Source organism: Carettochelys insculpta, chromosome 8 (genome assembly GCF_033958435.1).
Source record: "Carettochelys insculpta isolate YL-2023 chromosome 8, ASM3395843v1, whole genome shotgun sequence".
Classification (NCBI taxonomy): Eukaryota; Metazoa; Chordata; order Testudines; family Carettochelyidae; genus Carettochelys; species Carettochelys insculpta.
The window spans coordinates 42,159,803-42,186,273 of record NC_134144.1 but is presented as its reverse complement, the minus strand read 5'-3'; the positions used below and the strand labels follow the sequence as shown (position 1 = coordinate 42,186,273).

Here is a 26,471-nt window from a genome sequence, read left to right as displayed (position 1 = left end):
ATGTTTGGGGCCTTTCTGCTGTTGCGGGGAGAAGTCTCCCCAAGCAGCTATGAATTGCAGGGGCTTGCAGCTGCCTGGGGGGAGCAATTCAAGTGGCACTCGAACTATGGACTCTGCACTCCAAAGCCAAAAAAGAATTTTGGGGCCATGTCAACTGGCCATTTGACCTCCCCAACACCAACCGCCCCATAATGGCAATGAAATTTGGTGATCCCCCATCTTGGCAATGTCTGTGTAGTGAAGATGGAATCCAATAATCTTTTTCTTTTCCCAGCCTTTTCTATCCTCTTTCTTCTAACTTTGAACCCCTTCACACAGAGAAGAGTGGACAAATGGCCAGCTGAGAACACAGATTGTGCACAGAAGCTGCATAGTGGACTGGGAACTCAAAAACCCTTTCCTCAGCAACTCCCTCTTTCCAAACATTTACTGTCTACTCTTTCTTCATACTTTGCATTATCTCTGTATTTTTTCAAGGATCAGATGTAATCAAGGGAGTGGGGACAGTTAGTGGAGGTCCAGTTGAGAGACACACACACACATGCTGATTTTTATAAAATCCTTGCTAATTCAGTTACAACTACTGTTTTCAGTTACGGAATAAAGAGATCCTGTTAATTTGGTGATATTTGTTGACACCTACTTTTCCTTCCTTCCAACTGGAAAAATGGACTTTGCTTATCATGGGAGGGGAATGAGGACAATGCAATGGGGGAAGATTATGTCAATACCAGCGAAAATACCCTGAATGCTCTGGGGATGAGACAGCTGTGAGATAGGTTCCCACAATGCACGGCTGCAATAGTCGATGTTTGTAGATTGAGTGTGGCAGCAATAAGTCGACTTTGTGAGGAGCACATGGGGAGGTGAGGATAGTCAGATTCAAATTTATAAAATCCAGAGTTACAAAATCAATATTAAGAAATTCGAATTTATCTTGTAGTGTAGGTGTAGCATGAAATACCGAATAATGTGTCTACATTACAGGGAATCCCCAGAATAATGAAAACTTATTCCAAAATAGTGTGTTTACACAAAATAAAGCCTATTTTGGATTAGAATTTCTTCCAGGGGCTCTAAACAAAAATATTATAGCTACACAGCAGAATTATTTCAGAATAAAATATTCCAAAATAGCTTATGTCAAAATAGCCCCATTCCCTGTCTATACAGCCCCTGTTCTGGAACATCTATTTGGGAATAGGCACTGTTCCTCATAGAATAAGGTTTACCAATTTTGAAATAAGCTGTCCACTCTATCACAACAATTTCAAAATAGCGGTTGCGTTGCATAGACGCTCACAAAGTTATTTTGGAATAGCGGCCATTATTCCAAAATAACTTCGCTGTGTAGACACACCCTACCATCCGGGCTTGATCTGACCAGATGCTCAACCTATTCAACTTCCAGCAGGAATGAACAGTGCTGTGTACATCTCCAGAGGTGCCTTATGGGATCAGGTCCTGAGCTTTTAAATTTCTTGTCCTTTTATCTGTCTGTAAAATGTCAAGCACAGTCAGGGCACTATAAGAAAAAAAATAAGAAGGAAAACTTCTCCCAAGGCCACCTGCAAATGCATGTTAAAAAGATCAGAGAGGAAGGAAGGACTATGCTTTACTCCTGCATTTGATCATCAAGCAGCTCAAAGAGAAAACCAGATCACTGGCACTGAGTTTCTTGTCTCTACAGCCCATGTTATGATGTAATCTGTTAAAGGAAACTTTCTAGAGTGGAAGGAGGGTTTGCACACAGGGATGTCTTCCTGGAAAACCACTTTGGCAAAGAAGTTGTGTAAATGTGGGTGAACTATCAGTGCAGGACACAGCATACAATAGGGTAAAATAGGGAAAAAGATGTTGAAAGAGGGAAAAGACACAAGAAAGATTAAAAAGTAGTAAACTGAGGGCAACTTCTTTGCCCCTGTCCTGCAATATAATCTCACATTTCTTTCCCTCAGCCACCTTCACATCCCAATTTAGAGGAGAAATATTGACAAATGCACAAACTAAGGCCAGATTCACTGTAGGGTCTCCGCCAGCTGCTGCTAATTTCACTTTGCCTGGAAGTCCACACAAGTTGTCAGCACCACCCCCAGATTAGGAGATATTGACTGACAGGGGCATTGGATGTGGGGTTCCAGAGCATTCACAGTTCTGCTGCAGCCCCGGCTCCTGCGCACCTACACTTAAAGCCTCTCTCTCCCTAGGAGCAGTCCTCCACCAAAGTATATGACCATAGCTAGTAAGTCTGTCCCATTCTCAGGGGACTGACTAGCAAAATGAAGCAGAAGCCATCTTGCAAACACAGTGTAAAATGGGTTAAGATGCTGGCAGTGAACTGGGGAAAGTTTGCATGGAAAATCGGTGGAAATTTCAGCCATTCCTTTACAGGCCATCAGACCAGACTCCAGCTGCAGAAGTGCCTTAGCCTTACTGTACCTCCGACAGGTCAGTTTCTACCCCTTTGATGTCAGTGTTGTTTTAGAGCAATAACATATAATTCATAACTTTTATGATCTCCTAAAATGAGTGACTGTGTCACTGTGATGTCTCAGGGAAGAAAAACAAATGATGACACTTAGAAACCTGAAACTATACAGCAGGTAGTCTGCTTCAGTCCTCAGTCTGCTTCAGTCCACACTACTTAATGCAATAACAGCTGAGGAGGAAATGGAGAGGTCACTAAGCAGAAAAAAGAAGGTGATAAGAGTACTGAGATAGGGGCAGTGCTCTCAAGCACATGGAGCAGGTGCATGGGAGTGAGGATTCTATTCTTGGCTTGCTGCTCAGCAGGGAGCTCCCATTCCCCTTGTCCAGCCTCCAGGGTGCCGAAATAACCTACCTCACTTCCTTTGGGATACTTTCCACAAGACAAAATGAATCCCTCTCCTCCACCACACAGCTCATTTAGCTGCAGTCTAGCCCTCTGCCATCCCACCTCTCAAACACCTGCTTCTTTCATGAGACCCTCAGTCCTTTTCTCCTGTGCAGAGGCTCCATCCAGGAGCTCTTTGAAGCACTTGCAGGCTGGCTAGCTCTGATGCAGAGCAGCAGAGAAGGGCAGGAATTGTAAGAGGCTCTGCCAGCACCTCTTGGCCCCTGGCAGCTTTGTCAGTTCTCGCTACCTGGAAAGGCAAGGAAGATGGATCTTGTGAGTGAATGTGCTCTCTCATAGACTACAAAACGTGGCTCTTCCACTGACTTCATGGCTGACCTTGGGCAACTGCTCTCAGACCCAGGGCTTCCAGGGGATGCACCAATTCAGCACTGTTCTGCTGCAGCCCTGGCCCCTGGGCTTCTATACTTAAAGCCCCTCTCTCTCTAGGAGCAGTCCCCCAGCAGGGTACATGGCCATGGCTGGTAAATCTGCCCCATAGTTAGAGCATAGACTTCCAAAACAAAGCAGAAGCCACCCTGCATATATAGGCTTGTGGTAATTTGAAGGCATAATGAAGGATTGAAGGCATTATGGACGTGTACATTATCAGATATATTATTTTTGCTGTGTCCATTTGTTTGTCTGTCTGGGCAAGGTTCTACCATGTTCCCTGCCAGCCCCCTATTGTGCCAGCCCCAGCCCCTCCCCTGTCCAGCACTGGGCCTGGCCCAGCCCCCCCAGTGGAACTCACCATGCCAGCCCCTTCTCTGGCCAGAGCAAGGCCTGGCTCAGCTCCCACAGTGGAACAAACCACCCCCACACTGCTGTCCCCCAGCAAGTTAGGGGCTGGCCCAGCCTCCTGACATTGGCCCTCCCACCACCGCACCATGCCAGGCCCTCCCCCACCCACTGCAGGCCTCAGCCCAGTCCCCTAACAGAGCCCCTGTAACTGTCAACCCCAGCCATTCCTCTGGCCAGCACGGGGCCTGGCCCAGCCCCCAAGAGAGCTCTTCCCTTGAATAGGAGGGGGCCCCACCCTTACACTTTGGATGTGAATTAAAACAGGTTTCTATTTAGAACCTCCTTCCAGCCCAACTTCCACTTGCAAGTGGAGCAGCAACAGGGCCTCTAGTTACACTTAAAGAACTGAAGTAGCAGGATTGAACTGGACCCTTTATAGTGATCACATATATCAAGTGATGGGTTCAGGGGACATCACATGTACCTCTGTAATTTTTGCTCTCCATGAGCCTTATTTCTTGTCTTGGCTACTGGAGGCAGAAAGGGGTCCCAATATGGATTTTCATTTTTAGCAGTTAACAGCCAAGTGGTGCTCAAAAGACCTTGCAATACACCTATTAATCTGTCTCCTGGACCACTGCTTTGGTGTTGCTTAACATGGGGAAGGGATTCTATTGAATGCTACTGTGGTGCTCACTTTGCTGCAGAGATTTGATCCTCAACTTCATAGACTCCGAGTTTTCGATATACTGCATACAGCATCTTGTCACCTTGAAAAGCTGTGCCTCGGCCATCCACAAGAGCAACAATAATTCCCTCTCTGCTTGCAAGATAGGTTATCCAGCTAATCCCAAATGTGTGCTTTACATGCTGACTGCAAGGTCCTCCGTACCTACAAGAAATATGCACAGAGTCTCAGAATTAGCTTTGGTGGATGATCTTAAACAAAACAGTTATTAAATACAGGCACTTGAATAATGGAATTTGATCTTATTTTATATAAAAGGAACTTCATGACAGCACATCTCCTGTTGGGCAACCTAGCAGAACCTTAGTTCTGGAGAGGGGAAATTTCTGGAGGCGACTGTAGTTATACATCTGTCTCATATTTTCCTTGCATATCTTCTCCTGTAAGGCAGAACAGGCTGGTAATATTCAGTAGAAAGATACAGTCAGACCTTTTCCAATGTAGGTGTGGGACTTTGTCCCATTTCAGTTCTTGTTGGCCTAGGCTGATCCATTCGATTTCGCCAGGAGTTGCCCATGGCTGCACTATCCCAAAAGGAATTCTGACAAGATATTATGCCTCAAAGTCACAATTGCTCCACTTTCTGCCTTGTTTTGGCAGAGTAAACGACCTTACCCCTTGTTGGGATACATCTTACACCTTATCCCTCTGCATCTGGAGTGGTAATCTGCTCAGTGATGAGCAGGGAAGAGGCAAGGACTCCTTGCCCATTGCTATCCTCTTGCTTATTAAGGGGAATATCAAGTGAGCCACCCCAATTTCTCCCTGATACGTGGCATCTTAGTCTGAGCACACTTTGCCCAGCTGAGCAAGACAATGGAAAGGGCTTCACTCTTCATACATTTGATTGCAAACTGGGATAGTCTACTTCACAACTTGAATATTATTTTTCTTGGCCACTTCCAATAGGCTCACAGCACATTCTCCAAAGTTAACATCAGTGAGACCCACAATGTGCTGTCTCAGGTAGTCTCAACAAAACTAATATTTCTGTGTGATATTCTACAAATTCCTATTCTCCTGCTGAAGGACTAATCTTAGTCTCACTGATATCAATGACAAATCTCTCATTGATTTCAAGAGAATCAGGAATTTATTTAAAAAATATTACCCAAAAGCAAAGAACTGGTGTGCTTTGCATTTTACATACTATACACTAACACACTTATCCTGAACTATAGGTGACATGCCAGAACTAGAACCCTTTCTGATAAAACAGACTGTGAAAAAAAGAAAAGAAAATCTTACATACACTTGAATAAGCAGAGGATACTTCTTTGATCTATCAAACTGCGGCGGTAGAAGCATCTTGTACCACAGGGCTAAAAAAATAGATATATGACAAATATATTAATGTTTAAGATGAGCCATTATTTGTTGGAAAACCACATGAAAATGAATAAGAAGTGAGAGACACAGGATTCGTGAATCAAGAGTCATAATCTGATGTAAGTCATTCTCCCTACTTAACTGTTTAAAACAATTGCAGAATTAAAGTATTGGGGTGTTTTGGGATTTGTTTTGTTTTTTAATTAAGCTACATAAAATTAGGGCCTCATTTCCACAGGAATGTATTAAAAATGAAGTCAGGATGACAAATATGAGTATAGGATACATTCTATATATCAATTTATTTTGAAGTTATAAAATCACCAATGATAACCCCTTCACAATCCTCCAGGCATAACAACAGTGAATGCATGCATACCAGTTTACATATTACCTTTTTATGACTGCTACAATGCTTGTTAATTTTCACTCTCACAAGATAAAAATAATTTACAAATATGAATGAACAAGGCCTCTTAACACCATCACTTCTGTGTCTCAGGGAGGTATCATATCTGTTTCACTGATGGGCAAACTGAGCCATTGCGACATTGAGATGCTCACATTCAGATTCTGAATCCTTGGCTGAACTAGAAATACAATCCATGAAGTGTCATCCCAAATCCCTTGTTCTAATAACTGCTGGAGTTATTAGAATAGAATAAGTGTAGAACAGAGTAAGCGTAAAAACGATAGAAAAAATAAATAGGGTCATCGATATTGCATAATTCTTACTAATTCCATCCACTTCAAGTTTACTGATTTCCATCTTAGGCATTTTGATGTTTTCCAATGCAGAGTCTAATTCTGAATTGTCTTCCAGAACTTTAATCTCTAGGTAAAAGAAGTTTCCATATTAACAATCAGTTTGATTTCAATTCATCTCTGTTAACTGAAACTCCCCTTGTTTTGATTATGGCTAGACTGGAATGGAAAGCTATGGGAAACATTTACAACTAAATTATTCAGCGAAATTAAGGGCCCATATATTCCCCAGCCCCCCTGAACTGAACGTTCTGCAACTCTAACTCAGGTTACATTTCTGTCTGTTGCAATGGAAATTTTGTCTAAGAACCACAAGGTTTGGATGGAAGGGGAAGAATGTCTTCCACATAGGAAAAGCTTGAATGGTTAGGCATTATGATGAGAGTCAGGGGGACAAAACCCAGCCTCCCACCCTTGCTGCAGAACAACAGCCAGCCAGCTGTTGTGGCAGTCCTTGGCCTACTGTAATGGCTGCAGTCCATCTGTGCCATTTGTGAAGTGCAGTAAGGCCACTGGATACTTGGACATCTACTATTCTCCAATCCCTTTAGGGGAGCGGGGGTGGCAACCCCTCCCTTGGCTGCCTTGTGCCAAGCCCTCATATGCAGTTTCTCTTACTGAGGCATGGGAAAAGCTAGAAGGCAGCACTCTGCATTTCATGTGGAAGATACAGACGGAGGTGGGGTGGGGTCACGTGTCTTCCCCTGACACTGTAGTTCATGCTTCCTTGCAGTCTCTCTTGCAGGTTCAACATACGTTGAACAGGGTAGGTGACATGACTGAATCTTCCTGGACATATAAGTAAGCGCACCTGAAGCCGAGAGGTACTTGTGCATCTTGACTGGTCTCTGAGGCGAATGCGCAGAGCCAGCACAGCAGGATTCCTTACCACTCTACTAGGAATCTTACATGGCACAGTAACCTCTCCTTGCCAGCTAAATCAAACAATGCTGACAGGTCTAGCTGTGTGGGTCTGGCCATCTGTGCATGGCCCAGGAGCATGACTAGCACCACCTCAGTGCTATACTATAGTTGGAAACGTGGTTCTGAAATATGCTGGCAAAGGTTGAGCATTAGCCAAGGTCCTTTACTAACTTCCCAATTGCTTTGCTTAAGATTGGCGGATTTAATATAGACTACAATGGGAAAGAGCCTCTGTGCTGACAGCAGCATGCTAAGCGCTGACTGGATGCTGTGTTTCAAGGTGACCAATGGGACTGCTGTCATTGAAGGAGCAGTCTGTTAGCAAAAGATGAAGGGTCTTCTGACTGGCTTTTGCCAGCCACAAGTAGAAGGGGTCAGTCGTAACTTCCTTCAGGGATTCCGAACGGCTGGTGGCATGAATGGTCTCAATTCTGCGAAAGGCAATAACGTGCCTGCATTCCATTGAGCAACTTCCAGTTCCAAGTATCAAAACAATTACCCCAAGACCTGAGTGGACCTCCCTCTGAAGTAGGCCGGGAGCCACGGGCAGCATGTGCAAAGGTAGTCTGCACTGATAAACAGGTTTACAACTTACCTCTTGTGACTTGGCAGTCTCCACAGCAGAGCAGGAAAGATCTCTTGGCTTTCCTTATGGTAGGGCACAGGAATTCAAGAATCCCTGGTGGCATAGCCTGTCCGATTGGTCTCCCTTTTTCCACTACTATTTTAGTATTTATTACTCTGCCTTTGACTGAATATCTTGCAATTATTTTATGGAAATCTCACCTATTAATCTAAAAATACATCACTGGGCTCCAGTATCATGTTCCTTTATGGCTGGTCAATATCCCTTGATTGACTGGAAATTCACACACTTCTTTTTACATACAAACTGGAACACTGACATTCTGGCTTGACACAGAATGTAACTGATGCTGTGTAACAATTTTTTCTTCTCTGTGTGTCCACTCAAACCTCATTATTCCTACCTTTTCTTTGGTTAAGGGTGCAGAATACACTCCTGTTTGCAACAAGTTCTCCAAATATTGTCTCTAGTTATATCCATTGTCCTGAATAATGTATTCTTGCACACTCCTCTCTATCCTACCTCATATTAGCAAGACACAGTGTGCTTCTTCTCATCTGAATTAATTATTTTACCTTGTCCCCTACTTCAACTTCATAGAATTGTGACTTGCAGACTAATTTATAATCAGATCTCAATATACCCATATTTATTTACTGGAAAACTCAACTAGATGGTTAACCACCAAACACACTGACATGTACATTTAAATTAATGGCTATGGCTATGGCTATGGCTACACTTGCCCCCTTCTTTGAAGGGGACATGGTAATCAGGGCGATGGGAGATTACTCATGAAGTTCTGTGATGCAAATACAGCACTTCATTAGGCAAATTCTCCCCTGCGGCAACTCTGAAGTGTCAACATTCTGGGGAGTAAAGGCACTTTAAAGCAGAGCTGGCACTCTGAAGTGCCCACGGCTACACGCATGCCAGCACTTCGAAGTTTGACACTTCGAAGTTGCCGCGGGGGAGAATTTGCCTAATGAAGTGCTCCATTTGCATTGCAGCACTTCGTTAGTAATTTCCCATCACCCTGATTACCATGAAGTGTAGACATAGGCTATATTTTGTGTATAATTAGTACCCAGTACAGACTGTAGCACAGTAGAAAAGATAGCTTGTTTATCAACATGCTTTCCTCTGTGTAGCACTGGCCATATTATAGTGGTAGTTTGTGACCTGAATCTTTGCCTTCAAACTGAAGCAGAAACTTACAGGATTTTTTAAACAGCTTCAGTTAAATTTTGTCATTAGTTTACATTTTGCAAGACACTTTGTGGTTCTGTGACTGCAGTAATACCAGAAGAATATAGCCTGACCAGGCTGAAGAAATACCAGACTTCTTTCATGAAAGTTTGTGATTGTGAAATGTCCAGGCTACTTCTGTGGATCTGGTAATTTTGGATAAAGGCTGAAAAAACATGTTGATGTCAGATCCAAACCAAACTGGAGCTCCAAATCTTTTGAAGTTTGCCAATTGCTGTAGGCTGCCCAAGGTAAGCTTCCAGACTGGTGTATGTGAATTTAGCTGCAAGTGGATTTAATTGGAGGTGTAGTCAAATCCCTGCCAACCACAATGAAAAAGGGCTCATTGTCCCTCTTATGGAATTGCCACCTACTCCAAGACAAACACTGTCACAGTCTCCGAACAAGAAAGCAATTAGCCCGAAGTGGCACAAACTTGACTAAAACAAAAAGCTGCATAACTACCCTTACAACGACAAAAGAAGGTAGCTTGAATAGATTCTTTCTGCAGTGAAGCAGTACGGCTGAGCAAGCCACAGAGAAAGCAGAGGTAAAAGTCCATTAAATTCAACATTTGTTTCCGAGGCACATGGAGATACTACAGTGCCATATTGATAATTAAACACTCTGTCCACCATTTCATACAGATTGTGCTTTTTCCTGGGGAAATCAGAAGAGATCCTTAATGTGCTGATAAAAGTGGCAATTCGTGCATAAATGTTGCTGAAGGAGGAATCGGAAGAATAAAGCTAGAGAACAAAAGCTCACATGATAGGAATGGAACAGCTTTTCCAATTCCAAACATTTCTTTTGGGTTCCTCATAAAATTTCTAGTCAACCCTTGCTCAAGCAAAACACAGGTCGGTGGTAGTGTGCATGAGTAAGGATTTAGTAGAAACTGTATTGATCTTGGGATTTGTCTCACTGTGAGCCACAAATCCTCATTATACTCATTGTTTGTAGCCATGTAAAATTCCAGGCAGGATTCAACAACAAAAATGCAGTACATCCAAGTTTCACAATGTAATAAGAAAGAATCTGGGTACTGAAACTGACCCTCAAAAGAGGGTTAAAAGCATCTTCAGTGCAAGTCTAAGCAATGATTTAGTAAAATTCAGGATAAAAAACAATGCACAGAAATATGCAGAACATTGGCAGTACCTCTGTCATTGCTGCTGTTAAAAAGAGAGGAAATAGGAATGCCTGGACCTGTAATGAGAATTAAAAGAGAAAGAATGACTGTACATCCTTCGAAACATTACTTGGTTTGAAGAGCAGAATTACTATTAAAACATCAATGATAAGATGCATTAGGTAACTTGAATATTCTTGATAGAGTGTTTGCACCAGCTTCCTTTTCACAGAATTATAGAAATGTAGGGCTGGAAGGAACCTCAAGAGGCTTTCTAGTCCATCCCCCAAAAATTACCTCACAAAGCAGTAAACATTCTCTTTGAAAATGTATTACTAACAGGTACAATAATAGCTGTTACCAAGGCTCAGGCAGAGTGTAATTACCAGCCACATCAAATAACTATATAATTCCCCCTTTAAAAATTGCTGAATAATTATGCTTCAGAATCCAAGCCATCATTTTAAAATAAATTTTATGATTCCACACAATATTTTGAAAAAATTAAACCACACTTTCATGTAGTGCTCTCTGCTTGAGCCTGCAAATAATGCTCTAAAAACTATGAACTATTCCAAGCCATCTTAATAATATATCAGCTCAGAAGCCTGGGGACAGCAACTGAAATATCATCATTGCTAACAAAATGTGATGAAATCACCATATGCTCAATATATCATTGTTGCTTCATGTCAAAAGCGTCCAGCTGGCACATTTGTTTCTCAGTAGTGACCCAGGTTTTAGATCCATACAAAAACACGGAAGCTACTACTGCTTGAGATGTGTGCATTGTTGTCCAAGTTTGCACATAGTATTGACACCACAGAATCTTTCAAAGCGCTTGTAGCCTCTAGATTCAAGTGTTCATATCACCAAGGCAGATTCCTGGGTTAAAAACAGCCAAAATGCTCATGATAAAAATGAAGATGTCAAGCATTGTACCAACCAACTGCCAGCGACTTCCCAAGTGACTCAGTGCCCAGGTGGCTTAGGCATCTGCTCTGTATACCACCATCCATAATCGGTCCTGGACTGTGGTATAGAAAGTGGATGACTGGATCGTTGGCTCACTGATGGGTCCTTGGCCAACTCAGGTCAATGGCAAAATTCCTATTGAGGCAAGCTTCATGTATATGATCCAGCTAAAGCTGGATGGAGAAGACACGATAAGCAGCCTCACATATGCTACACAGATTCCAACAGTAGCTGCCTTAGTCTTAATATAGAGCTGGCCAAAACATTAGCAGAAGACTAGGTTTTCTGGAACTGGGTGATCTGAAGTGTGTTCTCTATATTCCCATGAGCAACAGAATGAATGGTTCACCAGACTAGCTTCTCTGCCAATCACAATACCAAAAAGTCCCAAATCTTCCCTAGCAATCTGTGTAAACCTCCAGCATATCTTGATGTCACCTACAATGCCATGAGGTATTTTTAATAGAAAAAAATGTGGCACAGGGAAAATTGGTGGGGAATTTAAATTCAAGTTAGTAGAAAAATATAAAACTACAAAGGTGTTTGTACCAACTGTACTGTACTAGGCTGGGAGCTGTGAGGGATACAGGGACTGAGGGGGACAGCCACGTTGCATAATTCTGGGGTTCCTACTGGATAACACAGGAGTCACTGCCACACACATTAGCTACGTCTACACTAGAGCGCTCTTTTGAAAGAGAGTGGTTGAAAGATGCCCTTTCAAAGGGGAGTGTCTACACACAGGCCAGGGCTGGCGCTGTCGATGAGCACCATCAAAAGGGCCATGCACAACATTGAAAGGGGCCGTTCAGGACATCGAAAGAGAGCGTTTACACTCACCAATGGCCTTTTTCGAAAAAAGGGGCAGGAAATGCTGTGGACGGGGTTGCAGGGCGGCCAAGCCCTTCTGGGGCTGCAGCGAGCTGCTTCTTTAAAAGGCCCCTCCCCAAGACCCTCAGCCCACACAGCACAAGGGCTGCAGGGCTGTCACAAGCCCTGCAGACACAGTACTAGCAGGAATGCACATGGAGCAGCAGCAGCTCGATGCCCTGCTGGCTGCCACCAGAGGCGAGGGCACCCTACTGGCCTCAGCACTGGTGGCCACCCTGCAGCTCCTGGCAGGGCCCCTCTCCCATAAGGGGCAGAAGGGGATGTCCCAGATGTTTCAGCTCCAAGCGGTGGGAGAAACCGGTCATGGGGGAGTGGGGCAATGACTGGTATTTCTAGAATTTCTGGATGCAACGGCAGACCTTCCTGGAGCTGTGCCAGGGGCTGTCCCTGGGCCTGGTATATCAGGACAACTGGAGGTGGCGCACCCTCCTCATGGAGAAGAGGGTCGCGATAGCTGTCTGGAAGCTGGCTGCTCTAGACAGCTACCACTCTGTGGGAAACCAATTCAGTGTGTCAAGGCTACAGTTGGGGCCATCATGATGGAGGTAAGAAGGCCTGGGCATGCACCCACCAGGGGTGGAAGACCCAGGGGGAGCTGGGGTGGGGTCTGGGTGGGGCAGACACACCCCACACACTATTACGGGTGTTTATGTCTCCCCCTGCCCCCAGCAGGTGGTCCATGCTCTAAATGCTGGCCTGGCTGCCCCCATGACGTGCAGGTCTTCTGAAACTCGGACCTGTGCAGCTGGCTGGAGGCACCATCCTCCATCCCCCAGAGGGAGATCCTGCGAGGGGACACCACCATGCCCCTCTGTCTGGTGGCCAACATGGCATACCCACTCCAGCCCTGGCTCAAGTGGCCCTATACGGCCATCCCACCCCCAGCCATGAGCGCTTCAAAGGCCAGATCAACCACACCCACTAGGTGGCTGAGTGCACCTTCAGCCGTTTGAAGGGGCAGTGGTGCTGTCTCCTCACCCGCCTGGACGTGGGTGTCGTCAGTGTCTCCCAGGTCATGGGTGCCTGCTGCATACTCCACAATATTGTGGAGAGTACGGGAAAAGCCTTCATACATGGGTGGGCGGTTGAGGCTGGCATGGGCTACCTCCAGCCAGCTGCCACCCATAGCTGCCAGGCCTACCAGGATGGGATCCGCATCTGGGAGGCTCTGCGCCAGTACTTTAGCCACAGATGCCTGTGAGTGCTGCCCCAGCCACACCCTGCAGGCATCCCACATGCTCCTGCACACCATCCCCCAACTCCCGCACACTCCCGCCCCGCACCGAGCACACAGGGATTTTTGAAAAATAAACTGGTGTATTGGTAACTGCAGAAACTGTGTGCATAATACTTATTGCTAAACCTAACAGAACGGCTACTATTTACAGCGGGAGTGGGGGAACCTAGGTGGCCTGCCTGGTGGCCCTTCACTTCAGGGCAGGGGTGGAGGGGTGCGACCTGCACCGGCCCCGGGTCCCATGTCTCCACCTCGTCCAGGGTCCCCGGTGAGGCTGGGAGGGGTCAGGGAGTACAGGGAGGAAGGGCCAGGGATAGGCCTCGGGCTGGCAGTCTGGTCCAGTGGAGTCCTGTCCCAGGCAGCTGACAGGTGGGGCCCACAATGGGAGGGGCAACAGGAGAGGGAGCAAGGAGGGCAGTGGGCAGGGGCAGCTGGGCCAGAAGCTCCTGGTAGGTGGCCATGATGTCCCAGAAGGTGGCTAGGAACCTCCCCCAGGCCACCTGGTACCAGGTGGCCTCTCCCTCCTCAAAGTGAAGCTGGTACTCGGCCAGCTCCACCTGACGCTGATTGGAGGCAGTGAGGTGGGGGGTCCTCTGCTGGCTGCCTCTGGCTACACCATGACCGGGCCCATCCTGGCACTGGTGGTGACTCTGGCCAGTTGCCATCCCTTGCCTTCCAGGGGACTGTCCAACACCACAGATAGACAAGGCTCTCATAGCCCTTGGATGGTGCGGCTGCGGAAATGGGGGGAGAGAGGAACAGGCCATGAGTACCAACCCCTGCCCTGTCACCCATACCCCCCATGGGCACCGGGTCCCCATTCCCTGTCCCCCATCTGTGGGTGCAGTGGTCCTATAGTTGGCCCCTTTGTGCAGTCTACCCCCCAACACCCTTACCCCTGGGGGCAGGGGGCAGTGCTGTTCGTGGGAGTGGGTGCTGACAAGCACTGGCGGCTGTGCTGCTGTCCCAGGGCCATGATCCAGATGGGCCCTGGCCTGCCGGGGTGTAAGAGCCCCCCGGTCATGTATTGTATTCCCGCCCATGATCTGGGGTGTGTGCCCTGTTGGGTATGTACCTGAGGGGTCCACTGCCGAGATTGGGAGATGGCTGTCTAGCTGATGCCCAGCTGGAAGTGCAGGAGGGGAGGTCTATGACCAACTCCCCCTCCTCACTGGACCAGCCCCTGGCCAAGGCGGTCTCCGTGTCCAGTGCTGGTGATGTGGGGCTGGCTGCTGGTCCTGGCTCCTGCTCCTCTCCCAGCTGGGGCTCCTTGGCCAAGGTGTCCTGGATGGCCAGAAGGGAGGAGGTGTCCCGGGGGCCCAGGATGTTCCTGAGCTCCCTGTAATAGGGGAGGAAGAGGGGAGGGTCCCCGACCAGCTGGCCGAGTCCCAAGCCCGAGTGTAACCTTGTTGCAGCTCCTTCACCTTATTCCTGACCTCGTCAGAAGGGCAGGCAGGGTGACCCTGGATAGTCAGGCCCTTGGCCAGCTGGGCAAAGGTGGCTGCGTTCTGATGGCTGCTCCCCATTACCGGGAGCACCTCCTCCTCCTGGCAGAGCCCTAGCCGGTCCTGTAGCTCATGCTCGGTCCAGGAGGGGGTGTGCTTTCCCCACCCCGGCTGGAATCTTGGGAGCTCTGGGTGCACTTGGAAGGGGGGCCCTGGGGCTCCTCACGTGCCTGGCTGGTGGCCATCACTCTCTGACAGCTGCTGAGGGTCACACTGAGGCATGCAGGGGCAGCATGTGTAGCAGCTGCTGCCTGCATGCTCTCAGCTTCCTGCAACAGGGTTTCCTGGTCCGTGAGGCTTTAAGAGCCGCTGCACGTACAGATCATAGAACCCTGCAGGGGCTGGGCAGCATGTCTCTGCCTAACACCTGATTGCTGCAATGGCGGACCCTGCTCTTTCGAAAAAGCGGGACGCGGAGTGTCTACACACGTCCTTTTTCGAAAAAAGACATCAAAAGAGCAGCCACTTCCTATTTTATGTTTGGAAGTGCAGTTTTGATTCCTGCGGAATCTAATGTCGATTTCATCTTTGAAAGAGCGTGCGGCGTGTAGACCTGCTTTTTCAAAAGAACAGGCTAGTGTAGACACAGCTATTAGGTCAAAAGTGCTGCTAAGGAAATGGGGTCTTGGCCTTTATCAAACAACAAAGCTCTAAGGGGGAAAGTAACTTTTAATCCCCTAGAAGAGCTCTTCTTTCCTGTAAGGTGACATCCAGCTAATAGCTACAGTGCCATTACATAAGGTGAACTCAAAATTAACAATGTGAAATGGGCTTCTGAGAACATGTCAATCACATTTGCTAAGGTGAGCAGATTTCATGTGGTGATGACAATGTCAAATATTCTTGGCAAGGATGATTGAGAGGTGTTATCATTCTGTTACACTTGCTCCAGTAGCTGGGGTTTTATTATTTGTACAGCTGAACATTCCGTTCAAATTCTGAAAAACGGTAGCAATAGACGCTATGCTACACACAGGATTGTGAAGGATGAAATGTAGAGATTTTCGCATTTGAGTTTTTATAATACATAGATTTACTGACCATTATTTAGAGTTCTCTGATAATAGGTAAAAACCGGGCCCACTAAAGTCTAGGGCAAAATCCCTACAGATTTGTATCGGTTGAGGGTTTTACCCATTTCTGTTTTGAGAGCAATTTCAAAGGCATCATACTTATCCCTTACATATATCTTGCTGCAGTTATAGTCAGGAAATGTACATTTATTGTGAAAAACTTAGAAACCCTGCCAATGCTTTCTGGGTCAAAATCAGCCCCGGTGTAAGCAGGCTCAAGTCTCACTGACTTCAGTGGAAGCTGCAAGTGCTTATGCCACTGCTGCAGCTGGCGTTCTATGCAAGGTACAGATTAGCAGAAACCCAAAGAATAAAGCAGAAAGGGGTTCCTAGATCCCACCCTAGTAGCCACTGGTTAGTGTGTGATTTTTAGCTGAAGTTGGCCAGGAAATTATTTTTTTCCTGTGAAATATTTTTACAAATGTGTTTTAATCATTTTTTTTTTGTTTGTAATCAATGAACTGAAATCCCCAAAATGGGTTTTCAGCAACTGAAAACATTTTTTTCCTAAGTTTTTGATAACCAAATGTTTTCAGTTTGAAACCTCAACTGTTAAGTCTGAATGAATAATGTCTGGAAGAAATACCATCATCTAACTCATATTTCATTGAATATACAACTTAAAATTTGTTGATTACATGCTATACTTACCATAACAGACTAGCGCATAATACTTAGCATTGTCACTGAATCTTGCTGTGTAATACTGGCACCTTTCTTTCCTTAGATTGCAAGTAAGGCATTGTTTTCTTAGAGGATTATTTCCAATGCTAATTCTAAGAATAAATGAAAATAAAACAATTTGCTATTGCTTTGAAGTACATTTTGCACACATGCTGCCAAAACCGCTGTATGGTAAAGTCAGGTCACATTTAAATTTCATTTTCTAATCAATGATGTGCAGTTTTTCCAGTATTTTTCAACTACAGCTTTATGATTCAGACAATATTTCTCTTCCCCTCAACTCAAACTTTATATATAAACTTAATATATATATTTAGTATTTCTGGGATGATCTTTTCAAAGAGTCTTCAATATGTCCCATCCATTTAAATATCCAGGTACTTACGTGACTCTCATCACAGTACCCCCATTATCTCAGAATTATGGTCAAACCCTCCTTTTACAGATAGGAAACATTGGCTAGGTTACGTAACTTTCCCAATATCAGGTAAGAAGTCTGTTGCTAAGCTGGAAATTGCAGCCAGTCTCTTTAGTCCAAGTCCAGTGTCCTATCCACCAGATGCCATTTCCTCCTCTGTTTGTTTATGTGCATTTAAAAACACTTGCATACATTTTTAGCACTATCACATATGTATTCGGGTGATTTAGACATACAAGACTATCACATTTTCAGGGTAGTATCAAAAACGTGCCTGAAAGTGATACATACAAATGGGACCACATTTTGAAAATTTATCTCAATGTTGTGTGCCTCTCCAAAAAGCATGGTCAGTGTAAAGATAGTAATTCAGATGATCTGTTCATTCCAAGGTGCTTGTGTACACACTGCAACAACCCAATTCAAATTTTAGATAACTGGGTTTTTACTCTTAAAATTTTGAAAGTGCTTCTGAATGCATAGAATTCTCTTTTATATGATAAAACCCGATCCATCTGCTATTACTTTAATCAGTTAAAGTTTGATATGAACTTACTTGTATATATTCCTTCTCCCTGGATAGCCTTCAAATTCATTGCTTGAATAGAATCTATAAATTAATATAACTGTTATTAAGTAGTCCACAGAATCATAAGCTCTGAATTAGTATTAGGCGTCCTAAGTGAGAAGCCAGTTTGAAAAGTTACACTTAACTAAACCAGAATTTGGACTTTGACTTTTTTTTGAGTGGAGGGTATCAAGATGGAACAGTGGGGCTATGTCTACACTATGTCAAAGGGGGCATGGTAATCAGGTTGATGGGAGGTTACTAATGATGTGGTGCGATGCATATGCAGCACTTCGTTAGGCAAATTCTCCCCCCATGGCAACTTCTAAATGCCGGTATGTGTGTAGCCGTGGGCACTTCAGTGCCTTTACTCCCCTCAGATTTAGAGGAGTAAAGGCACTTGGAAGTAGTGTGGGCGCTTCAAAGGGTCCGCAGCTACACAGCATGCCGGCACTTTGAAGTCTGACACTTTGAAGTTGCCACGGGGAGAATTAGCTTAATGAAGTGCTACATATGCATGGCAGCACTTCATTAGTATTCTCTGATCGGGCTGATTATCATGCCCCCTTCGAAGAAAGGGGTTAGTGTAGGCATAGCCTGGGTTAAGCAACTCGGCATCTCATCTCTCCAAGCCTTTGTTCAAATCCCAAGAAAATGGCAAGTGAACCATGAAATTTTATCACTTTTTCCCACTTTCTATGTTAGCTGATCAACTAACTACATGCATAGACTAACCAACTATCTGTGCAACACAGAACTAAGCAGAATTGTTGAGTATGGCTCAGATTCAGCAAAGCATTTGCTCAGCCATAATCAAGGAAGTCCTGCTGAATGAGGATGGGATTACTCACCTGCTTAAAGATAAGAAAGTGCTTTAGTTCTTTGCTGAGTAGGGGCCTAAAATTATTAGAAAAAGATGGTAGGCCTTGATTTTCAAAAGGTCTTTCAAAAGCCCACATGGCACAAATGTGCCCCACATTTGCACACAAAATTTACTATAGCTGTGTCCACAGACTGGGTATTTCCACCATAGCCATGTGCATGCCCAGATACCTGATTTGTGTGCACAGCTGTGGTAATTCTAGAAAAATTGTACACAGGTCTCAGGCACCTGCCCCTCTGAGCAACAGGATCCAATAAGATTAATACAGTACTACAATTATCAGTATAATTCTAGTACACTCCTGCAAATACCACATAAACATCACAGTCTGCTCTGTAGAATACTTACATTGCATCATCTGTTACTTTGAAAATGTATATTGCCTCCCATTGTCCATTTGTAATTGGTATTGCATTTTCCTATAACATGAGATACATAGCAGGATTATTTCACGAACCTAAAGTACGCAAGTGTACTGAGAATAATGCTTTGTTTAACGTACCACTGAGCCATTGATGTAATGAATATGCTTATAACCAGCCTTGTCACTAAAAATTCTGTAGTATGAAGTGGTATCTGAAGTAAAATATGGTGTTGACACGAAGAACTGAAATAAAGGAACAGGGAAAAAAACTGACAAGGCTTTTTGAGCAATTTATAATATACACATTTTATAATGCATCTATTAAAGCAATCAGAGAGTGCTTGAACTTGCCTTCCCTTTGGTCACTGTGTATACCACAGTACCTGCAACATGCACACGTGCTTTCTACTTTGTGCATGTGGGATTATTGTGTGTGTGCTCACGTGAGTGTTTAGTTTGATCAGATTTTTAATTTTCAATTTTTAATTATGGTCTGACTTTGTGAGTATTAAAAATGAAAGTTTTTAAAATAAAAAATTAGTATGTGTTAAAGGTGCTGGAATTAAAAGTCCTAGCAATTTCAAAGCAAATACAGGTTGAACCTCTCTAGTCCAGCACTGTCTGGACCAGCAACATCCATAGTCTGGCAGGATAAGTGAATGTCCACTTATCATGGATGTGGCCAAGTTTCCTGAAGTCCCATAAAGTTCATTTACAGTCACCAGTCCTGGCTGTAAGTGTTCTGGGCTGTTATTTAGCTGTAATTTACCCCTAAATGTCTTGTAAGAGCCCAGTAAGCAGTGGAAATGTTGGTAATGTGCTAGAAAATATTAACATCCCATGGTTCAGGAAATTGTTCGGCACTGGTCAGGTCCTGAGGGGACTGGAATAGAGAGGTTTAACCTGTATCAGTTACCCACAGGTTACTGATTTCTGGCCTCAAAGCCTTCTCTCTCGGGCCGCATCTACCACTTGCTCCTGCCTTCCAGAAGGGGCACGATAATGAGCAGAATGGAATATGCAAATGAGGTGGGGCTTAAAATATTTTGCATCATATTTGCATATTTCCAGGAGATCTCACTTCCGCAAGATCCCTTTCCAGATGCAAAAGCTGCCATGGGAATGGGGTTCCTTTGAAGTAAATCCCCTTCTGGAAGAACCTTCTTCCGCTTTGCTTCTGGAAGGGGATCATCTTTTACTTCTGGAAGGGGATTTTCCAGAAGTGAGATCTCATGGGAATATGAAAATGAGGCACAAAATATTTTAATCCATGCCTCATTTGCATCTTCTGCTGTGCTCATTACCATTCCCTGTACGGAAGAGGGTGGGGGGAAGTATAGATGCGGCTTCAATGAAGAAGAGCAGCACTTTGCACTAAATAACGTCTGAAAACATTGTTTACATTTCAGATAGGTTGTGGCCGCACTAGCAAGTGACGTCGAAAGGGGTAATCCCGATCTGTCACTTCGAAGTGCGTTGTTGCAAAACGAAGTGACTCTGCACAAAATGCAGACCGACGTTGTCATCTGCAACATTGAAGAGACCCCCCGCAGTCCGTTCGAAAGGGAGCAGCTACACAGCCCAGAGCCTCCTTTTGAAATAATGGGGCAGGAAATGGCGCAGGAAGGGTCAAATGGCTGGCAAGTCCTTCCTGGAGCACGGGCCAGACGCCCCCCTAATGGGCCCCTCCCAAACACACATCCTCCCGTGCACATGCTCAGGGCTCAGGCTGTTTGCAGCATGTGACCTCCAGCTCAGCACCAGCACAGCCTTGCTCAGCCCCAACACCGCAGCCCACACGGACCCGCAGCACTTCATGGATGGGGATGTCCTGGACATCATGACTGGCCTGATTGCCATCCTGGCAGCATGACACTTCAGGCTCCATGCTGCCCGCCACATGGCTGGCCTCCTGCAGACTCCCCCTACGGTGCATCCAGAGCACCCCCATCCCCAGGCCTAACATCGCCTCTGGCAGTACCCCACCAATGGGGAATGGTGGGACAACATTGTCCTGGAGGAATGGGATGATGAGTGGTAGCTCTGCAATTGTAGGATCTCCTGGGCCACCTTGATGGAGCTGTGGCAATGGCTGGCACCAGCACTTCACCACCAGGACACCTGCATGCGGCCTGCACTCCCCCTGGAGAAAAGGGTGACATCCATTGCTGTGTAGAAGCTGGCCACCCCAGACGGCAACTGCTTGGTTGGCCACCAGTTTGGAGTGGGGAAAGCCACCATTGGGGTCATCCTTCTAGAGGTAAGGCAGCCAGGGAGGGTGTCCTAGGGAGGGGGTTGCAGGGAGGGGGATCCCCTGCACGCCGCCACACTCTTACAGGTACAGGTCATCGACACCATCAACCGGATCCTCCCGCACTGGCTTATCCCCTTGAGGGATGCGGACACTGCAATGGCTGGGTTCCAGAAGCTAGAATTCCCCAACTGTATCAGAGTGTTGGACAGCACCCATGTCACCATCCGGGCCCCACCACACAGCCATGGACAGTACATAAATCAGAAGGGCTACCATTCCATCATCCTCCAGGCCCTTGTGGATGCCTGAGAACAGTTCACCGACATTTGCGTGGGCTGGCCAAGCAGGGTCCACTATGCCTGCATCGTGTGGAACTCATGGCTTGGGCGCAGAATGGCCTAGGGCACCTACATCCCCCCATGGGAGCTCCCAGTGGGGGGAAAAAACCATGCCCCCATGCATTGTGGCCGATGTGGTCTACCCCCTCCAGGCTTGGCTAATGTGCACCTACATGGGCCACACCAACAAGAGCCAGCACCACTACCATGCCCAGCTCAACCAAGCCAGTAACACGGCAGCGTGGCAGTTTGGGTGTCTGAAGGCGCGCTTCAGGTGCCTGCTGATGCACCTGCAGGTGGGCCTCCCCCACATGCCTGCAGTCGTAGGTGTGTGCTGTGCTCTCCACAACCTTGTGGAAAGCAAGCATGAGCTCTTTGTGGTGTGCTGGGTGGCTGAGGCTGTGCTGTGGTATGACCAGTCAGGTGCGGTCCCATGCTGCCAGGTACATTGGGATGGGGTGTACGTGGGGGGGCCCTCAAGAGGCCTTCGTCCAGGGACCCCCATGTCCCGGCTCTGGCCTGCCCTGTGCAACGCCCCCAGCATGCCTGCCCCTATCTCCGCCCACTAGCACCCTGTGCCCACAGGCATGTCCCTCACCACCCCCACCTGATGCATAACACGGACACTGTCCAATAAAGTTGACTGTTAATTGTTCAAAACCAAACAAGTCTCCAACTATTTACAAAGGGGGTGGGGGGTGAACTTCCAATAAGGAGGTACAGGGGGCCTCACTCATTTTTAGGGGAGGGGGAATGGGAGCCATGGTGGCCCCCGGAGCCACGACCGCCCCAGGTCCAGGGCCCCCTGTGGGGCTGGGATGGCGATGGGAGTGCAGGTAGGTAGGCACATGCTGGGGATGCAATGCCCTCAGACTCATGGGGGGAACTAATGGAACCACAGCCACCATGAAAGCTCCTCCTGCTCAGCCACGTTCATGCCGGGTGGGAGCAGGGCGATGAGGGCAGGGGGCAGGAGGGGTGTCAGCAAGGGTCGGGGGGCCAGGCCAGGGATTGCAGGGCCAAGGGCAGCAGGAAGGGCCAGGTGGTTGGCGAGGGCCTGGATTAGGGCGTCGAGGTACCCTGAGACCCGGTCCCTGGCCGCCTGCTCCAGGGAGAGCCATTCCCACAGCAGGCAGTTTTGCTCCCTCCAGTTGGTTGTGTGGGTTTCTGCTAAGTCGTCAGCCTGGCTGTGGTGGTGGGCCAACCTGGCACGGTGCCTGATCCTGGGGGGCGTTGCTCCTTCCCCCTCGCCGGCCACTGCAGGGCTCCCTTGGCACATCAAGGGCATTGGGGTGGCCTGTGGACGTCGAGGCTGTGAAGACATAAGGGGAGAGGTCAGTGCCGTGTTAGTCACACAACCGGGTACCACAGGCCAGTGGCCACATCCCCATTGCCATCCCATTCTGCCTGTGGGGGGGGCAGGGTGTCCTGGCCACTGTGGGGTCCGTCCAGGCTGGTCCGTTGGCAGGCTGACTTGGCCCCCTCCGCCCTCCCCAGGTATGTGCCCCACATGGCTGTCCACAACCCCATGTGGGGGCCCCCCCCATGCACGGGCTCCTCCCTGATCATGACCATGGCCATCCCCAGGGCCCCTGGCCCGTGGCTGCTGGCTGTGTGCCCAGGCATGTGCTTGCAGTGGCGGGGACCACCCCCGCCCATATGCCGGGGTGTCCCATGCCCAGTCCTACCTGAGGGTGCCTCAGGGGTTCAGGGGAGGCCTGGGTGGAGGTGGCCCAGGTCAAGCCCTCCGATGGCATGGCAATGTATAGCTTCCCCTTGCTCCCTCCCTTGCCGTCGCTGTCCCCGTTGTCAACCAGCGGCTCCTGGGCCTGGGGTCTGTAGAGCTGCGCAGGGTCCCGGCTCTGACTCCTCACCCTGCCCCACCTGGCTCAGCCATGTTGAGAGTCTCCTCCAGTGGTCCAGCCTCCCTCAGGGCCAAGGAGCTGGTGCAGTTCTTCGTAATGGGGCAGGTGGCAGGTGCTGCCCCCAGCTGCTGGGCTGAGTCACTCACCTTCGCATACCCCTGGCACAGCTCCTTGACATTCGACCGCACCTGGTCAGGGGTCCTGGGAGGGGTGGCCCCTTGCGGCCAGGGTCTCAGCCAGCTGGGCAAAGGCAGCTGCGTTCCACTTTTGGCCCTCCATCCTCAGCAGGATGTCCTTGTTCCCACAGATGGCCAGCAGGTCCCAGACTTCAGCCTCCAGCTACAGGGCGCCCCTCCTCTTTGGGAGCTGCCCAGGGTCCTGGGAGCCATGCCTCCTGGTGTCTTGGGATCCCTGGGGCTCCCAGAGGTCTTGCCTGCTGGCCATGGCTCCAGCTGGATTCCTTCCTGCTGTTCTGCGGGGTGCTGGAGAGTGTGCAGATGAGAGCACGTGCTCCTATGGCTGCCAGCACATTCTCAGCTTCCTGCGTGGGGTTTGTGTGTCCCTGCAGCTTTTGAAATTACTTGCTAGTGTGGCCACGGCCATACATATTTATTACAGACATAACTGGAGGAATAGGAGCTACCCTCAGCGATGCCAGAGGAACTTTCTCTATCTGACATTGTCTGCCATCAGAATGCTTTAGCAACTACTCCTGGCTCTGCGCATTTAGTTCCTTCTCACTTATGTGAATTGATTTCTAGAACTTCACTATACGCATAATCATTAAGACTGAGATTTACAAAATCAGTCCCTCTTTTTGACATATTAAAAATCCAAGCCTCAAAATGCATCAGGTGTTTGTGTGTGTGTGTGTGTGTGTGTGTGTGTGTGTGAGAGAGAGAGAGAGAGAGAGACACACAGCGTATGGGTATGACACAGCATGATGAGTATATGTTTTCCTGAAATCATAGCAAAAGACAAATAAATAAAAACCCTACTCCACCGGCCCATCCTGTCTGGCTCTCTTCTATATGCTGCCGATTCTGAAAAATAAAATGAAAAGTAAAACCTTTAAAATGTACAGGAAGGAGACAAGGATATTTTTTTCCACAAAGAGGGAAGCTTCTCAGGTACATATAGAACTTCACATTGACACAGTAGAAGTATTTTAGAGCTCAATTCAAATTACTCCTGCAGTGACAAGTTCCACAAAACGTTAAAGGATATCTGACTAAGGTATTGGGACTACTGTATTAACAATCTTCTATAACATCTCAGTGAAAGCTAGAATTTGGGTAGGAATGGTGTCCCTAGCCTCCGTCTGTCAGAGGCTGGAAAGGGATGACAAGAGGGGATCACTCAATGACTACTTGTTCTGTTTTCTCTATCTGGGGCATCCGGCTATAGGGTAGGTGGACCTTGGATCTGACCTAGTGTGGCCATTCCAATGTTCTTAATGGCAATTTTCTTTCAGTTAATTTTTCATTATAAACCAATCCCCTCAGGACTAGTAATGTTAAAAATGTGGATTAGATCTCAATTGCATTCAAATCAGTTCTTTAAGCAGCTCTAATGATCCTTTTACATTTTTGATTTATGTTGGACTTAGAAAGTTTCTAATGCATTTTCAATAGTGTTTAATGACTTTTTCATTGCAGATTGTAATGTCCTGATTGTTGATGGAACTAAATTATTTACTGGTTAATGTTTACAATTCTGTATGCAATACATTTATAACTTTTTAAATTTTACAACTTAGCTTTTTTGAAAACTGATCATTTAATGGAACATTTCTTCACAATCTGGAGCCCTGAGAAATGTGTATATTAACATTTGCTCCCTGAAGGAAACATTTTGTGTTTCTTATTCCTAATATAGCTACTCATTAGCATTCAGAATTGTGCCTTTTGCTCCGCTTGTCAATCCTGCAAGGTGCTATGCATCCTTAACTCCCACTGACTTTTGTGAAGTTGAGGGCATTCAGCATCTCAAAGGAGTACTCAACACCTTGGAAGATGGAATCCTTGTGCAGTATTCTGTTGAATAATTAACTTAGCTGCTTGGCTTTCTTCTTATTAATAGAAAAAATGCAAATATAAATGGTGAGATTTTACAAGCCAATCAGTCTGGAAGTAACTTTGCCCGCTGACATCTACAGCCAGCTCACCATTTAGGGCCTGATCAGAAAGTGCTTAAGCATATGAGCAATTTGCATGGGACTACTCAGGTGAGTAAAGCTAGTCCAGTGCTTATGCTTTAAAGTTCACGCATATTTACATCTATGCATTTTGAAGAAAAGCTTTAACTCAATACCAAATAGGCAATGGTCAACACCACTGAATTTAAGAAATAAGCTACATTTTGTAAGGGACAAATCTCCACATTGTTCAAGATGAAAATAGGGATCTACCTTTGCATTCCTGATTTATTTACCTCTGTTTTAATTAAGGCCCTGATCTCACAAACACTTAGGCCTATGACTGACTGTGTAAAGTTACTCAAATGCTTAAGCAAGTGTTTTCATAGGCCTCAATCCCACAAACAGTTACACACATGGCTTTTACTCACACGAACCGATTCTTTAAAGTCAGATTGGTTTCTATGGGACTATCTGCATAAATAAAAGATAAACATTTGCTGGCATGTTTGCTGGATCAGGGCTTTAGAAATTACTTGTGAAATACATTATTATTTTAAAATGCATAAAGCATAGCACATTTGTTGTGCTTTATGCCCTCGGTTTACTTTGAAAACAAAGATAGATGGAACTGTTTTTGCCAGTGGAAATGCAGAGAGATGCACTTCTTCAGGACAAATAGTGCTAATGCTGAGCTCCCATCTGTTCACACCCCTTCAATTGGCCATTTGTGCAAACTTTAATATGATAAAAGCACTGTGTCATTGTATAAACAAGTATTAAGGAAGCATCAATGCAATTAAACATGAATTATAAACAAAATCCTGCAAGAGGCTGATCACTTTGGTCCCAATCCAGGAAAGCACTTAAGCACATGCTTAACTTGAAACATGGAATTAGTCCTATTGGCATAATTTACATGCTTAAA

The 26,471-nt window shown here is 46.4% G+C and overlaps 1 protein-coding gene across 1 annotated transcript in view; it reads right to left on the bottom strand.

The window, feature by feature from the left end:
• The window catches only part of FAP (fibroblast activation protein alpha), a 64,124-nt gene that overhangs the window by 10,560 nt on the left and 27,093 nt on the right, over positions 1 to 26,471 (bottom strand). Inside the window, exons 12-20 of the mRNA XM_075001183.1 lie at positions 24,405 to 24,449; positions 19,088 to 19,192; positions 18,934 to 19,004; positions 17,691 to 17,744; positions 16,684 to 16,808; positions 10,381 to 10,428; positions 6,432 to 6,530; positions 5,620 to 5,689; positions 4,317 to 4,511 (exon numbers count right to left, since the gene is read on the bottom strand). Coding sequence (XP_074857284.1) covers positions 4,317 to 4,511; positions 5,620 to 5,689; positions 6,432 to 6,530; positions 10,381 to 10,428; positions 16,684 to 16,808; positions 17,691 to 17,744; positions 18,934 to 19,004; positions 19,088 to 19,192; positions 24,405 to 24,449 — 812 coding nt within the window. The remainder of the gene's footprint in view (positions 1 to 4,316; positions 4,512 to 5,619; positions 5,690 to 6,431; positions 6,531 to 10,380; positions 10,429 to 16,683; positions 16,809 to 17,690; positions 17,745 to 18,933; positions 19,005 to 19,087; positions 19,193 to 24,404; positions 24,450 to 26,471) is intronic.